The sequence below is a fragment of the Rhagoletis pomonella genome, unplaced genomic scaffold (genome assembly GCF_013731165.1).
Source record: "Rhagoletis pomonella isolate Grant_MI unplaced genomic scaffold, Rhpom_1.0 Rhpom_scaffold_00006, whole genome shotgun sequence".
NCBI classification, from domain to species: domain Eukaryota; kingdom Metazoa; phylum Arthropoda; class Insecta; order Diptera; family Tephritidae; genus Rhagoletis; species Rhagoletis pomonella.
Genome location: NW_023458560.1, coordinates 37,785,757 through 37,803,376, shown reverse-complemented (window position 1 = coordinate 37,803,376; position 17,620 = coordinate 37,785,757). Strand labels below are relative to the sequence as shown.

The window sequence follows — 17,620 nt, the reverse complement described above, 5'->3', positions numbered from 1 at the left end:
TTATATTTTTTTACACATACGAGTACACACACACACAGGCATAAAATTTACATACACTTTGCATTGTTTTTTGTTTTTTTTTTGTTTTTGATTTGTTGCCACCGCCGTTATTTCAGCTGATCGTTCATTGCAGTTACAACTTCGGCTGCCGTGCAAGTGATCGTTGTATTTGTGGATGCACTTATCTGTATGTGCGGCTGTGTGTGTGTGTGCTTTACTCGGAAATTTTTGATAATGTTCAGGGGCAGCGTTGCCAGATGGATGTTTTTAACGCCATTTTGACGTTTTTTTTTTAAATTTTTCCGTTAACGTTAAGACGTTTTTGGGATAACATTTGACGTTTTTTGACAAGGCCGAAATTTTAAACTAGGAGAGATAATTCTATTTTCACAGTTCGACATGAAAATTTATCTGAGATACAGCTAGCGAATCTGAACACAATGCGACGTAAACTTGAAAATATGCCAAACCTGCATTTTTCGCGTGGTTAGGTCGAGATATTTAAAGAAACAAGCTGATGGCACATAGCAGTTCTGAGTCTATACTCCAAGGACCTGCAGATATGATTGCCTTCTATCGCTTGTCTGATAACTGAGGTTTCTTTTAGGCAGAGATCTTTGCCATAGAGCAGGCGGTTTGTCTGATACGGGATAGTAAACCTGTCTCAGGGAAGGTCACCTTATTCGTTGAAAGCGAGGCGGCATTTAAAACGTTGGTTTCCAAGGTAGTAAAGTCGGAAATAGTTCGGAAATGTAGCGCCTCGTTGACTTCACTTAGTCACGCGAAAACCGCTCTCTGCTGCGTTCCTTGACATAACAATATTGAAAGGAACAAAATACTGTAGATGATAAGATGACTGGATACGACTCGTAAATGCAAATTAGCGAAGCGGATAACTCCTTGCTACCACCGATTTATTTTCTGTTAAGGGGGTTGAAGAATACACCACAGATGTGAGATCTCAAGATCCTCAAGGCAGAGACTCGATAAAAGTGGCACCCAAGAATTATTAACGCTAAACCAATATGCAGGAAGGGCTCCTAAGAAGAAAAAGTGGAGTCGATTTACCACTTCTGATGTAACGGCCAACAGCTCTCCAGAAAAGGCATCTCAGGCATTTGGGATGACACTTTTGCAACAGTTTGGGGGAGTTAGCGGAAGCGAAAATATCGGAGTTCCAGAGCTTCAACCGAGATAACAATTGGTTTAAGTGACACAATACTGACATAAGGCAATAACTCTACTTAAAAGGACGTGCCTCCTCTTGACACTTATAGAGGGCATTCACAATGGGTAAGTCTGCCTCCGAGTGGGGAAAAGTTGTCATTCGTAAGTGTGTCCTCCTAACTTAACCTACTCCAAATTTAAATTAATCTTAATATTTGAATGACATTTGAACACTACCGGGTACTTTTTTGATAGATGGTATATCCTTGCATACATATGTATGCACATAATAAAAGGTTAATACATACATACGTTTTTGAACCTCGATCACCTGGCAACACTGAAAAGGCAGTGCATTTGCAAACAAAACAACAATATGTACATACAAACGTCTACACAAATGAACTCTAAACATGCATACATAGAAACTCAAAATTTACTCTGCGCTCCACCTAACAACCATTAGATTCTTATATATAGGGTCTACGGAAAATCATTGTCACACCGAGTAGTAAAAGTGGCTGTAATCCAGAGCGCGCATCGCATTTGTGATTGATTACGATCGCGATCGTAGGCAAAAAAACGAAAGAACAAAAACAAAAAGCGACAAAAAAAAACTTGGCGCTATAACTAGCGTAGTATACTATATAGTACATAGTACAAACATACACACACATATCATAAATAAATTGCAAACAAGGCACCTTATCTACTACAAAAAAAAAAAAAAAACACACCGCATTACTTGTAGTCGAAATCGAATAAAGACAAGTCAAATCACCTCTCGCCGCGGATCGCTGCCTGAGACGAGGCGGGTAGTGTCGAGTCGCGTCTCGCGAGTGAAACTGTGATCGTTTTAAAGCGTCGAGCTTGGTTTACAAGCCGTATCCTGAACGTGATTTACTTCAGTTCGTTGTTGAACTTCCCACTGTTCGTAACGTTCGTCGTTGATCATCGTAAAACAACAGCAACGCTTTGGACCCAACAGCACAACAGTTGTTTTTTTAGAAACAAAGAAGAAACATTCCGGATTAGTATCAAAATATTTTACATACCTACATACATACATATATGCCTAGTAGTAAAGCAAGAGCGCAAACATTTTTTAAATGGGGTTTGTGACATTTTCCACGTAAACAACAACAAAAAAAACACACAGAAGCGAAATCACGTTTTTTGACATAATTTTCAAATAATTAAGTGACCTTTATTTATTATTTTTTTAATTTATGTGCTAAAGAAACTCTTAGCGAAAAAAAGCGTCAAAAGAGCAAAAGTATTTAAATGGTTTAGATTAACGGTTTAAGTTTTTATTTAAAATAAAAGAGAGAAGTTTTTAAGTCTTCGTACACATAGTTTTGTTAACTAAAGTACTGACACCATTTGTGTGTGTTTATAGTCCAATTTTAAACTTTTTGGCATATACGACGAGCTGCAACACTATCACCACCAGCCCCACCACAACCAGCGACGACAAGACAATGGTCGAAACAGAAATTGTGATTACGAACTCATCGGAGCCTGTGACAAAGGCCAGTTTGATTGTGGTTTCGAATCGGCTGCCATTCGTTTTGAGTCGTAATGCAAAAACTGACGAATTGGAACGTAAAGCCAGGTAAGTTAATTCATAGTTAAAATAAAGAATGTATGTATGTATTTAAATAAGATCGAGAGGTCAGTTGAAATTTGCACTCAGCTGATAAGTTTTTAGGTGCAAAGCCAGGGCTGCAAACCGGTTTTAAACCAAACCGTCGCTGCTTTTCGGGCTTCGAACCGAACTACGAACCGAACCATTTTTATTTTGAAATGCCAAAACCGAACCGAAACCGAATCCGAGAAATATAAGAGACTAATGCTTTGTATTTTTACGTTTTGGAATGCACCCGTAGTTGTACCCTTTAGCATTAAAAATAAAACTGAACCATTTGAACCGAACCAAACCGAACCGAACCGAACCGCGGTTCAGGAGTACAACCTTTTTGTAAGTGGTTCAAACCACTGAACCGAACCGCACCGTTTTTTGGAGTGGTTTGCAGCCCTGGTGCAAAGTGAGGCAAAAGAGTGTCGCAGATATTGCTGTAACTTTAAGATCGTCACATTTTTGCATAAAAATACTAAGGATTTTTTAGTTCCAGATACGTTACGTTTTTTTTAATCAATTTTCATATATCGATGTTTTTTTGTCTCGAGGAGAAAATTTGTTTGTTCCAAAGTTCATTGACCTCAAGTACCCCGTTCTAAAACTTACCCACTAAATCTCGGTGTTTATCACCCTAACGTACCACCCTAATATTACTAAATTAATAACCCAATTCTGTATCGGTGACAAAATTTTTTTATTACTGACAAATTTAAAATTTTTCATATATTTTTCCGTATAAAAAACTGTAACGAGAGTTTGTCAGATATAGAATAGAGCCGTAAACCTCATAAAAAATAAACTTTTTGTAAATATTTTGATTATTCCAAACAAATTAATTTCAAAAAATTTATTGCCGTATGTATGTATGTAGGTTTCACCGAAAAATGTAAGAGGCTCGGCACATTTTTTTTTCGAAATTGCCTTACAAAATACTTTAGGTTCAGAACTTTTTTGTTTGCTTGTAAGGTGGCACATTGTAACTGAGCATCCCCATAGGATAAAATTTATTGCTCTGCAGCTGTCATTTTGGTTGCCAGATACACTCTTCGTCATTTTAATAGCGCACCCTTTTGGTCCTTAGTAATTACAGTTTTCCTTTTGTTTATTTAATAGATAATTTTAATTTTATTAATTATTTTTTTATAAAACTAAAGCATGTTATAAACAAAAACCATTAAAATCCTATATTCCAATTTTATACAAATTAAAGAAAAAAAGTAAACAAAGCAGTGCGCTATCCTAATGACCTGCAGTGAATAAGTTAACAATATTTTTAGGAAAATGTTGCAAAATCGGGTTTATACCCCATGTAAATTTACTGTAATGAAGTGCAAGTTTCAAATGGCTACAAAAAAACAGCAAAATTTTTACTTTTATATTAAAATATCAATAATGTTGCCGCCACGAAGTTTTCGCGCAAATGAAAATGTAGCTGTCAAATTACCAAATCACCGGCAATATTTATCAAGATAAAAACTTTGATAATTATTGCTTCCCAAAGCAATATGCGGTCTCTATTAGCCAAATATTGTCCGATAACATTGACAAGATAAAAACTTTTACCTGTGGAGGCGCACCGTAATGTCCGGCCCATATGTCACGGCAAACTGGAGTCACTGAACACTAATTACTGAAGTCAAATAAAAATCAGAGTAGACGTGTCAGGTGCAAAGTAAAACTTGGACTGTGCAGATTTGTCCATTGTGAATGCCCTCTGTGAATGCCAGGAGGCACATCCTTCTAACCGAGGTTAATCCATACCATCAGTATAAAGTCTGTCAAACCATTTACTATCCCGGCTAAAGCCGTGGATGTCCGATATTTTCACCTCCGCCATCTTCCCGAAGCTATTGAAAATGCGTGATCAAGCATTTGGTTGAAATGCCTTGTCTGGAAACCTGGGCATTGATATAAGAAGTGGTATGTGGATTCCTCTTAATCTTCATCCCGACAACTTCTGCAAAGGGAGCTTGGTGGAACACGCCACAGATGAAGCATTGGAGCTATAGCATAGCGCCTTGTGATTACACCGATAAGAGCCCTTAATGCAGAGTTTTTTTAGTGCCAACAGTTCCTCAGTACGATTCCTATTGAGTCTTGGCCAGAAGGATATTGAGATCTCACAGTCGTCCCGATTGATCCATAGGTCATTAGTTATGGCTGTGGTATATTCATCAATCCCCTTAGCAGAAAAGAAATCGGTGGCAGTAGGGAGTCATTCGCTTCGCTAATTTGCATTTCCGAGTCGTGCCTAGCCATCTCATCGGCTATTTCGTTCCCTTCTATATTGCTATTTCCAGGAACCCAGCAGAGAGAGGCTTTGACTCGACTCAGTGAAGCCAGCGTTGCATGACATTTCCGAACTGCTTTCGACTTTACCACCCTGGAGTCTAATGTTTTCAATGCCGCCTGCCTGTCAACGAAAATTGTGACGTTCCCTGACAGAGAATCGCTATCCCGTATGAGACAAGCCGCCTTCTCTATTGCAAAGATCTCCACCTGAGATACACTGCAGTTATCAGGTAGACGATATGATTGCCTTATTTGAAAGTTCCTGGAGCCGACTACTTTTTCCTTCTTTGAGCCATCGGTGTAGAGGAAATACCATCATTTACCAGATAGGCTCCTTTCCCAATCTTTTCCGGTTGGAAAATGTATGGGCGAGCCGAGACTCATTGAAATCGTATGTATTCAATTTGGTACAATCAGTTCTGTGAAATTTGTTTAAATCAGCCAGCGAGCTCAAATAATACGCTATGAGCTGGACATCACTGCATTGGTGAATCGAAAGCATATTGAAAGTAAAGAAGTTTCACGTGTCGTACCGTTTTACTACAAACTGTACGCTGGTAACTTAGTTAACCGCACGGACCACACAGTTCATAGAAAATTGTCAGAATGGACAGGCCTAACATAAGAAATGCGTGCGAAAAACAGCACTGCGACTACACACCCTCAATTATAATGATTTCGTGTTTCCTTTAATCTGGGTGCCCAAGCGAGATATTCACCCAGTTTCTAATTCACTTAAGGCATAGTTCACTCAAAATCGGTACGCATAAAATGGGTTATATATTTTTAATAGGTTTTCAGCAAAAAATATTTAATATGTTAAAATAAAGAGAAAACATTCCGTTATAGATACATGTTAGCGAAAGTTTCATATTTTGCTTGGATAAATAAATAAGAGACAATTTCTTTGATAATGATAAAATTTTTCTGAACACCCGTTCTAGAGACTTGTGTAGTCAACTTGCTCTACTAAACTATCTTTAGTTTATGTTCTTCCACAGCTCGCACATCTCTACTAATTTTGTTTTAAATAAATACCATGTATTTTTCGATTTGACTTAAATAGATCAAAAATCTCATTATTACGATTCCGTTGAACATTTTTTTAAATTTGTTTTAAGCATTTTTATGCAAATTTTTTGAGCTTAAACCGTTTTGTCACTTGAGGGGATTGTTTTCAAAAAAATCTTTAAGAAACGATTTTGATTCATAAAAAACTCCATTTTTGGAGGTATTTTCAAATCAGTAGAGGTCACGTAAATCTTAATATTTTTCCGAAATATTTTGGTGGACGTCTTAAAAATATAATACATTTTATATTTTCAATGGAAACACAGTACCGATTTTTTTTTTTTTGTATGGGGAGTGATGCAGTCTAATGTACATAAATGTAACATGTATACAGTGTGCGAGTTAAACTAATAACTTTGAAAAATCTTGCGTTTTGTTAAGTATTTCAGATATTGTTTTTGATTTAAATGTAAATATTTCTTATGAACCAACTTCAATTTGCTCGTTTAAGCACATCACCGTTTTTAATAGAAACAAACGAAGAAGCAACTAAATAAGTGGGAGCAGAAAAAACAGGTACACTTAGGTCCTGCCTGTCAGAAGTGTAAAACACAATGTTACACTTAATCCCTATTGATATCCATATAAAAGAAGTTGCCATGAAATCTGCAGCCCAGCCAGACTCAGAGGGTCACGACACATCGGTAAATTCATCAGGGAATCAAGATGATATGACCGATAAATTTAGATATGCGTAGGTATTTACCATTCCCATGAAAGTAGTAAGTAACCATGAAGCACTACAACCAACCAACCAACCATCAACAAATTGAAGATTAGGTTAGGTTATAGTGGCTGGCCAGTAAAGGTGTCCGCCACATAGACCAAAAGGAAGTTGCTCAATGCTTGCAAATCTGGAAACAATGCTAGAAAATTGTCGTAGATACTTTGGCCCTTGTCGATTCGTTATGTTAAATATGTGGTAGACTTTTATAAACAAGTTTTTAACATTAAATAGACAAAAGAAAAATAGCCAAAACTGATTAACTCAATCTGCTGACCACATGGGTATGTATGTATGTAGGTTCATACTTTCTCGAAAACTACATTGGTAAGAATATACGATGATAACCGATTTCTTTTGGCTCAAATTTAACTATACGGACATGGTTGCAACAGGACGGACGTGTCACATAGAGTGGTCGCCAAGATCGACACACCGCTTGAGCGATTTGAGGGTTGGTGTTATTTCTCGCAGCGATTTGACCGCGCTAGACTAAATATTTCTGGTGGGTTGTCTTTTTTGCATTTGCAGATCTATGCCAATAAGCTCAATTATTAACAGCAGCAGAAACTCAATAACAAAATTATTTACGACACCAGCTACAGTTTATTAATGGTCATTTATGTGGTGTATTGTATTTATGTATGTATGTATGTACATATGTATGCACGCACGAGATCAAGGACCCATTGACGCCCCAACTCAATCAGCAGATACCGAGCTGTACCCGTGCTGTACATCTTTTTTTTTTTTGCCTTACAACTATTTCTTCTTTTATTTCATTTTGGCGTATCTATTGTTAGACTCAAAAGCGATTACGCTGAACTAAGAGCTCGTGATCTTTGGTTAAATATAAGGATTGGCTAGAGGCTGGACCGTAGTGCCAACACCGGTACCAGTATTAGTGTTATCAGCAGTGGTTCACATTTAGACGCACATGTAGGGATATGTGTTCGCCATGTTTATATTAAGGTGCCTAAGTAGGTATATACATATGTACTTAAATTTATTCATACATATAAACACAAATAAGCATAAGAAATTGATGGCGCCGTTCTTTCTTACGCCGTGTCTCTTACATATGTATGTATGTATTATCCTGTCTAGTCTGCATACATACATACATACATAGTGTAATCACTGATTAAAATTTGTTATTCTTCATTTATGTGTGAAAACTGTAATTTATTTATGTACTTTATTACATACATACATACGTATGTACATATATTTTAATTTGTTTATTACAAATATTCAATGCATATTAATTTGTTTGTTTTCCTCATTTTTTTTCTCTTATCTCTAGCGCTGGTGGACTTGTAACTGCTGTTTGTCCGGTAGTGATTAAAGGTAAAGGCTTGTGGGTCGGCTGGCCAGGCATACATCTTGCTGATGCGAATGAGCCCATACCTGAATCGAATCCAACTGATCAAACACCTACAGCGGGCTTGAAGTCCGATCAAGTAAGTGGTTTATTGAGCGAAAAAAATGTAGCTATTTGATCGAAATCTTAAAAACATATCAAGATTCATGTAAAAGTAGTTTTTTTTTTGATCTTTCGAATATTTTATCTAATCGATCAGTTCGGTTTTGACGCACTTTGAGAATCCGTGAGTTATAATGCTACATGCATAGACGAAAATTGTCATGAATCGAGGAGGGTGATGTCTTTTAACATTCCTGTAAACAAGTACGAGAATCTCAGGGACTTTCAGGGAATTCCGGTCCAGTTGATCATTTATAATGGGTTTTATTATTATTATTATTATTTATTTTTATTTTTTAATTCATTGGCTCTATGAAACTATAGTAAAGCCTATCTTCTTTTACGGAGCCCTTGTATGGATTAAATAATCGTCTTTAGTGGGACGTAAAGAATCACGAATACACAGGCGCTTATCGTCATGCTGAACCATGAACTGGCTCAAGGAAACCGGGTTGTTAACTGGCTCGAACGTCTGGCGTTCTGGAGGTTCTCTACCTACATTGCCTCAAGGGAAAACTGGACGGGCGGGGTTACTGAAAGAGCACTGAACTTTTTCTTGGACGGTAAGGGAACGCCTGACCTCGCTATCAACCACGTGGGAGTTCCTCCTAATCAGGCTTAGTTGGGTGCTGGTCCACAGTGACATTGCGGGTAAACTGCGTGGCTGATGACTTGGCAAGGAAAAGCCATCTTAAAACGTTATCACCCGGTGTAGACCAGCTAAAGACACCTCTGTCCTCTTGCGGTTAACTCTTGGATGGTTGAGCCTCATGTGGTACATGCACGTTTGAAATATCCTTCTGGCTTGCGGTGGACCGGGAGCTTGCAAAGCTATAACTATTGGTGGGGTTTCTGTCAGGCCATTGTGCAATTGGTATTCACGTGGTAAGGTTAGAAATCTCACCTATTCCATTTATATCAGCTATCAAGATAAGGTCGTGAGGTCCAGTCTTCTCAGCACTTTCTATAAGACGGGTCCCAGCCTTCGCGAGGCTAAGATGGAAACATTTTTGCCCGCCACTTCCTGAGCTGAGGTTTTTACCCAGCGCTCGATGAGTTGAATAGACACCCATCTTTCCTGCAGCAGACTAAATATTGTCACTTCCTCTTTACCAGTAAGCAACTCCTGAAGAATGTCCTGTCTTGCCAATTCATCGGGTCGCTAAGGCCCGCAACCCACATAAGCTTCATAGCAAAGTATTCTGCCCCGGTCGAAACACTGTAGTGATTTGCTAGCTTATAGTTTTTTGAGATTGATGGAGGCTTTCCCGCAGAAGATACGTCCAATTAGCTTTCCATCTAACTTGTATACATCCGTAAATAAATTTACCGAGCACTGATTTCACAGATAGCACTCTGTCTACAATGCTATACCAATGGGCACAATAGTAGAGGTGGTCTGAAGTACCCCACTTATTCCAGTTAAAGCACCACCTTTCACCCAATTAGAGAGATTGAATACGTGGGATTTCACAGCTCAGTTTACAACAAAATGCAGGTATATTTTCATAAGTTCAGTCCGAATTCTTTCACTGGAATAAGAAGTAATGGGTCCTCCACATAAGCAATAACTCAACTCCCTCTTCTGGGGTACCTCTACTCACTCTTTCCTGAGTAGATGCTTCGACCCGCTCCGCTGCGTCAGTTCAGCCACAGACAAAGCGATTATTAAAATTAGCAAGTTCCATTCCGACACCTACTGGTTATCTATACAGTTTACGATTGCCTCCTAGATATCAAGAACGGCAAAGACCGCGAGCGAGATTGCTCCACAACCGAGTGTAGAGCAAATCCCACGAAACTTCCCTTGCAGTAGACTTGCTGATTCAGTGCGATGGTTTAGAAAATGTAGAGAGATAATAAATTTGGAATGGGGACACTGCTTAATTCACTAATTATGAAGAATTGTACTTTAAATGGCCAATAGCTCAAATATGTAGTACACCCATCAACGACAATAGACGGGAGACGACTCTTCGCAAGGTTCAAGAAGAAGTTTTTAAGACTAAAAGCCTCAGCACAATACTCCTTACTGAACATGCATCTGATTTTTATATCTCCTACAACATTCTGTGGCTTGATGCACAACAGATACCAGAAACAAGGCTACTTTCAATACGAAATCAAGCGAAATTTTAAAGCTCCTAAAGTCTAACAGCAAGGAATATAAGTAGGCTTCTAAAGGACGAATGCGATAATAGCAGATCCTGGCACAATTTTAGCTACGATTTTTTTGTTCGAAGAGAGGGAAGAGTCCTCGGATGCTCTCTCGAATTATTTCTTGTTTTTTTTTTTTTAAGTACATATAAAAGGAAAACATTCTCAAAAGTTTAATACCAAAATGCTTAATATAAAATTGCTCTAGGTACTTGCCTGCGGTCGTCAATATGCATTCACTTACATACATACATACATACATATGTAAGTATGTTTGAAAAAGATAAGGAATTGCCAATAGAACAAAGTCCAATGACGTGGGGTCGCAGATTATTGAAAAAAATTTATTTACATAGTGAGTTCAATTATGGATTTTTATTTTTATACCTTTCATGAGCATGAAATGGTATTATAACTTTGGTCCGATGTTTGTAAGTACCAGAACAAAAAGAGATAGACCCATGAAAATGTATACTTATATGATCAGAACGTCGAGCTGAGTTGATTTAGCCATGTCCGTCTGTCCGTCTGTCCGTCTGTCTGTCTGTTTGTATGCAATCTAGTCTCTCAGTTTTCGAGATATCCGGATGAAATTTGGTAGGTGGGTGTATTTTTATAATGTATTAATCATTTGTCGGAACCGGAAGAATCGGACCACTATAACATATAGCTCCCATACAACTGATTGTTCAGATATGAGATTTTTCATTATAACTTCGCCATTTATGCAGCTACGAACATGAAATTTTGCAATACTTGCACTCATTATCAACAGAATACTTATAGTGAAAATTACAAAGATCGGGTCACTATAACCTATAGCTCCCATACAACGGATTGTTCAGATATAAAATTTTGCGTTATAACTCTTCCATTTATATAGCTAGGAACATGAAATTCCGCCCTGTTTTCAATAATTATCTACAGAAAACTTACAGTGAAAATTAAAAAGATCGGGTAACTATAACCTATAGCTCCCATACAACTGATTGTTCAGATATGAGATTTTTCGTTATAATTCATCCATTTATGTAGCTAGGACCATGAAATTTCGCGCTGTTTTCACTCATTATCAACAGAAGACTTACCTCGAAAATAATAAAGATCGGGTCACTATAACCTGCAGCCCCCATACAACTGATTGTTCAGATATGAGGTCTTTTATCATAACTCCTCCATTTATGCAGCTAGGAACATGAAATTTCGCACCATTTTCACTCATTATTAACAGAATACTTACAGTGAAAATAACAAGGATCGGATGACTACAACATATATCTTCCATACATCTGATTGTTCAGATATGGGATTTTACTGTAAAACTTCTTTATTTGAATAGCTAAAACCGATAAATTTCGTAAGATATTTTATAAATAATAATACAAAGTCTACTGTGAAAATCGTTAAAATCTATGCTGTATAAGCTTTATCTCCTATAGCACTGATTGTTCAGATACCAGTTTTTGCCATATATCTCCTTTATGTACGAAACTAAACCCAATAAATTGTGTTACCGGTTTACATACCGATCACATAGCGGTGAAAATCACTTAGATTGGTGTCATATAAAGTATATCTTCCATACCTCTGATTGTTTAGATGCGATTTTTTATATAAGTATGTAACTCCTCTATCGATGTATGCAGATGTATTCAAAAGCAGTAATCTGTCAAACTAAAATTTGCAGATGTTCATGAAAGGTATGAAGCCTTCGGCATAGCCGAAGACAGCGCTGCTCTTACTTGTTTTATAATGCGTTTAATGCTATTAACTTGAGGCTTGTGCCTGACGCTATCTTTGATGTCAAGAATATGGAAGAGTCGATGAAATTCTATTGATTCATTTAATTTTATGTTAATTAATTAATTATTATTTTTTTAAATTTTGTTTGTTAATTTTTATTTTACTTTATCTTTTTTATTTTAATTTATTTTATTTTATTTTAGTCTAGTTTATTTCAATTTAAATAATTTTATTTTTACTTTTGGATATATGTAATAATTTTTTTTTTGGATTTTTTATTAAGATTTATATTACTTTATGTTCATTTTATTTTTACTTAATTTTATAAATTTTCCGTAATTTTATATTTATACATTTGTATTTCATTTAAATTTTTAAATTACATCTTATTTGTCTTATTTAATATTTTTTCGTTTTATTTGATTTTGTTAAATTTTTAAAAATTAAATTTTAATTTCATTAATTTTTTTATATCTTTTTTCATTTAACTTAGATAACATTTTTTATTTATATTATTATATTTTGATTTACTGATTGATTCAAATTATTTTATTGTATTTAATTTTTTAGTTTGTTTTATTTTTTCAATCTTTCTTATTTGATTATTTTTATTGTTATTTTATTTAATTTAGAACTATTATATTTTATTTATTTTTTAATTAAATTTAGTTTATTTATTTTTTAATTGAATTATTCTATTTCATTTTAATTTGTTCATTATTTTAGGTTATTTTATATTATTATTATTTTTTTATTTAACTTATTATTTCATTTCATTTTATTTTATGAATTTCATTTTATTTCATATTATACCATTTTTATTGTTGTAATTTAATTTATTATTATATTATTTTTTATTCTTGTATTTTCTGTAAGTTTTAGTTCAACTAATTTTTTAATTTTAAATATGTTATTTGAATTTATTTATTTAGTTATAATTTTTTTTAAATTTTCTTTTCTTATTTCTTATCTAAACTATATATTTATTAATTAAGTTTTTTTATTTTATTATATTAACTTTTTTTGTCTTTTGATTTAATAACATTTTTAATTTAAATTATTTTTAGTTCATTTATTTTACATTTATTATTACAATTTTTATTTAAAAGTTCATTTTTATTTGAATTGTTCAATTTTATTCAATTTTATTTTATTTTTTGTTTAATTTTAATTTATTTTCTATTATGTAGTTTTTTTAATTTAAATAATTTAATTTCATTATTTTTTATTTCTATTTTTATTGTTATTCTTTATCTCATTCTAATTTGTTTAATTTTATATTATTTGGTTTGGTTTAAATTACATATGTATTTAAATTATTTATTTTTTCTGAATCTCTGTTTTACTTTAATTTAGGCAATTTTTTATTTGAATTAATCCATTTTATTTAATTTATTCTTCATTTAATTTAATTTTATATTATATTGTTTCAAGTATTTTAAATTTAACCACCCTGTTTTTGTTTGAGTTATTTTTTTTTATTTAGTTTTTGCATTTATTTTGATTTCATATTATTTTATTTTTGTTTTTATAATTGTACTTATTTTATTTCGGTTATTGTTTTACATTATATTTTTTTTTTATTTAAATTAGTAAACTTTTTATTTAAATTATGCTATTTGTTTTCATATTATTATTATTATTATTTTATTTTTCTTAATTCTAATTTATTCTGTATTATCTCATTTTTTTTTTTGTTTTGTTAAGTTATTAAAGTTTTTCTTATTTAAATTTATTGTACTTTATTTTCATTATTTAATTTCACTACCTTTACCTCCTCTTCAATCCCTCATCACATTCGCTCTATTTAACTGTACTTATCATCTTTTCCTTTGCCATTTTCTCGCAGGTCGTTTCCGTCAATATAAACCCCGCTATTTTCGACAGCTACTACAATGGTTGCTGTAATAAGATCTTCTGGCCCCTCTTTCACTCCATGCCCGGACGCGCCACCTTCGGCGCCGAGCACTGGCACGACTATGTAACGGTGAATAAACACTTTGCCGCACGTACCATTGAGGCGTTGGAGAAGTGTTTGGAACAAAACAAAGCATTAGATAACAATACGCCGCCAATTGTTTGGATTCACGATTATCATTTAATGCTTGCCGCCAATTGGGTACGCGAGAAAGCCGAGGAGAAACAGCTGCCATGTCGGCTCGCATTCTTCTTGCATATACCCTTCCCACCATGGGATATTTTCCGTTTATTCCCCTGGGCCGATGAAATTCTCCAGGGTATGTTGGGCTGTGATATGGTGGGTTTCCACATACAAGACTACTGCCTGAATTTCGTCGATTGTTGTCAACGCAATTTGGGTTGTCGTGTCGATCGCAACAATCTGTTGGTGGAACACGGTGGACGCACTGTACGCGTACGTCCACTACCCATTGGCATTCCATACGATCGTTTTGTCAGCTTGGCGAAAACTGCGGGTAAAGTGCTAAAGAGCGATAAACAGCAGGTCATTTTGGGTGTCGATAGGCTGGACTACACCAAAGGTTTGGTGCATCGGTTGATGGCATTCGAAACGCTGCTGGAGAAGTATCCACAGCATAAGGAGAAGGTCAGTCTGCTGCAGATTTCTGTGCCTTCGCGCACAGATGTCAAGGAGTACAGAGAGCTGAAGGAAGAGGTGGATCAGTTGATTGGGCGCATTAATGGTCGCTTCACCACAGCCAACTGGGCGCCCATACGCTACATTTATGACTATGTGGCACAGGACGATTTGGCTGCGTTGTATCGCGATGCTGCCGTGTGTCTCGTGACACCGCTGCGTGATGGCATGAATTTGGTGGCCAAGGAATTTGTGGCATGTCAGATCAACGAGAGTCCTGGCGTATTAGTTATTTCACCTTTCGCCGGTGCTGGTGAAATGATGCACGAAGCATTGCTATGCAATCCTTATGAGGTACACGCAGCGGCTGAGGTCATACACCGTGCGCTCACAATGCCCGAAGACGAACGCATATTGCGAATGAGCCGATTGCGTAGACGCGAGTCGGAATGTGATGTTAGCCATTGGATGCGTTCGTTCTTGAAAGCTATGGGCACGTTGGACGTAGATGATGTGGGTACGACAATTATGCAGCCCGTCACGGTGGACGACTTCGATGACTATTTGTTAAAGTAAGTTTGCTGTGTGGTAGGCTAAAGATCTTCGCATATGACTTTTTTTGTTTATTCACTTGCTTACAGATACATCGGATATAATCACAAATTGGCCTTGCTGTTGGACTACGATGGTACGCTCGCACCCATTGCACCTCACCCTGATCTCGCCACGCTGTCGCCCGAAATTAAGAATGTGCTCTTCAAGCTTTCTAATCATTCCGATGTTTATGTCGCCGTTATCTCTGGACGTAACGTTGACAATGTGAAACGCATGGTTGGCATTGAGGGCATTACCTATGCGGGTAATCATGGCTTGGAAATTCTACATCCCGACGGCAGTAAATTCGTGCATCCCATGCCGATCGAGTACGAGGACAAAGTCAGCCACTTGCTGAAGGCGCTGCAGGATTCGGTGAGTTTTATGCCGAGATTTTCGTAATAAAAATCTTGAGGCACGAGGTAGGAGGTTGCTAAGACTGAGTGCATGATTTTAGGTTCCGATTCCAAAATGCAATGCTTAGTAGTTCACTGCAGAGTCCGTAACACTTTGTCCATTTTGTGTACAGTCCGGAGGTGAATAAAAGGGTTGGCCTGATGTGTATGAAGAAATGCCAGACTTTGCAGGGTCGTAAGCCCTAACATCTAATATTACCCAAGCCTACTTAGTGTAAAGATCTTTTCGGCAACCTTAGAACTTAGGTAAAAGTAGATATTCTGATGGCCCACGACAACATCCGTCGTTTGACATGACCTATTTGCCCAATTATCGCAAACCAGGCTGACCTCTACTGCTTTTCACAAAACCACTAAGTGGTCAGTACGACTTCCAAGTACTGGGCAGTGGATATTATAGATTGAAGCTAGCAAACCTCAAAGCCTTTAAAATCTCTGGAATCACTTAGCGAGTCTTCCTTTTCTTTACTAAACTAAAATGTTTATCTCTTTCAGGTGTGTCGCGATGGCGCTTGGGTAGAGAATAAGGGAGCGTTACTCACATTCCATTATCGTGAAACTCCTGTCGAACTGCGTCCTGCGATGATTGAGAAGGCGCGTAGCCTCATCATTAAGTATGGTTTTAAAGCAACCGAAGCGCATTGTGCGCTCGAAGCACGTCCACCCGTTCAATGGAACAAAGGACGAGCATCAATCTATATATTACGAACATCGTTTGGCGTTGACTGGAGCGAACGCATCAAGATCATTTACGTGGGTGATGATCTGACGGATGAGGACGCGATGGTGGTAAGTAAAGAAAAAGGCAAAAGCTCTATTGAATCCAGCAAAATTTGAATGCCATATTAAATGCCAACTCTCTTCTCCACACCCCCACTTTAGGCGCTGAAAGGTATGGCGCGTACATTCCGTGTTACCTCATCGGATATCGTACGCACTGCAGCCGATCATCGTTTGCCCTCAACCGATTCGGTGTACACACTACTCAAATGGGTTGAACGTCATTTCATGGGCCGGAAAGCACGCGCGAATTCGCTAACCTATCGCAATCGGCGCGAAGATGGCGTGCGCACGCAAATGTCATTGGAAATAGCATCGAAATCGAAAAACAATTTGGATGTAGAGCATGTGTAGCAAGCGGTTTAGAGCGCTAGGGCCGGTGGCTTCAAACCTGTTAGCTTTTATGGGCTTGCGACAAGAAGAAGATGTGTGCAAAGTAATTCTCATTCTTTTGCAGAATAAGTTTGGTTTAGTATCTAGTAGACATTATTGTTAATTAAATTACAGGATATATGTCTATGTGTATGTATATTTTAATGTATTTTTAAGCTAAGAATTTATATGTGAACGCAATTTTAAATAAAAAAAAACACAATATCTATGTATAAATTATAAAAAAGGTCAATCAACGCATTTAATATTGGCAAATTTTGTCATCAAGCAACTTGGACTATTTGTACGAAATAAAAAATTTTGTACCATTTTTTGTAGTCACACGATTGGGACAATACAGCAAAACTTCTATTTAATAATATATAATTTGAAAAAAATGTCTTTCGTCATTGGGATAAAGAAAAATATTTGCGCATTCACACGATTGGGATACGATTTGCACCGAATTTTGGGCAAATGCCCAATCGTGTGACACTGCCTTTAGTTTGTGTTTACATTCATTGAGTTGAATAAGGACCGTGAAATAAAAGAATTGAAGTTTGCAGCGCAATTCTAGCATCTGTCTTTCCACTCAACACAGTCTTGCGAAAGGCAAGAG

At 36.5% G+C, this 17,620-nt stretch overlaps 1 protein-coding gene across 2 annotated transcripts; it reads left to right on the top strand.

Moving 5' to 3' along the window:
* Positions 1 to 1,986: 1,986 nt before the first annotated feature.
* On the top strand, positions 1,987 to 17,383 carry LOC118740708 (alpha,alpha-trehalose-phosphate synthase [UDP-forming]). 2 transcript variants are annotated; one of them, XM_036472354.1, is made up of 7 exons: positions 1,987 to 2,281; positions 2,567 to 2,782; positions 8,203 to 8,359; positions 14,132 to 15,411; positions 15,481 to 15,808; positions 16,345 to 16,638; positions 16,732 to 17,383. In XM_036472354.1, exons 1-7 carry the CDS (start codon positions 2,277 to 2,279, stop codon positions 16,981 to 16,983), a joined length of 2,532 nt encoding a protein of 843 aa, XP_036328247.1. In that variant the 5' UTR covers positions 1,987 to 2,276; the 3' UTR covers positions 16,984 to 17,383. The 2 variants fall into 2 exon arrangements, with proteins under 2 accessions (XP_036328247.1, XP_036328248.1); XM_036472355.1 differs by lacking the exon at positions 1,987 to 2,281 and adding an exon at positions 2,297 to 2,367.
* The last annotated feature ends 237 nt before the right edge of the window (positions 17,384 to 17,620 follow it).

Bases quoted from the DNA above. Each gene is read 5' to 3' on its own strand.
- LOC118740708 (XM_036472354.1), top strand. The intron at 2,783-8,202 runs GTAAGTTAATTC...TCTTATCTCTAG, and splicing joins GAATTGGAACGTAAAGCCAG to CGCTGGTGGACTTGTAACTG. The intron at 8,360-14,131 runs GTAAGTGGTTTA...ATTTTCTCGCAG, and splicing joins CGGGCTTGAAGTCCGATCAA to GTCGTTTCCGTCAATATAAA.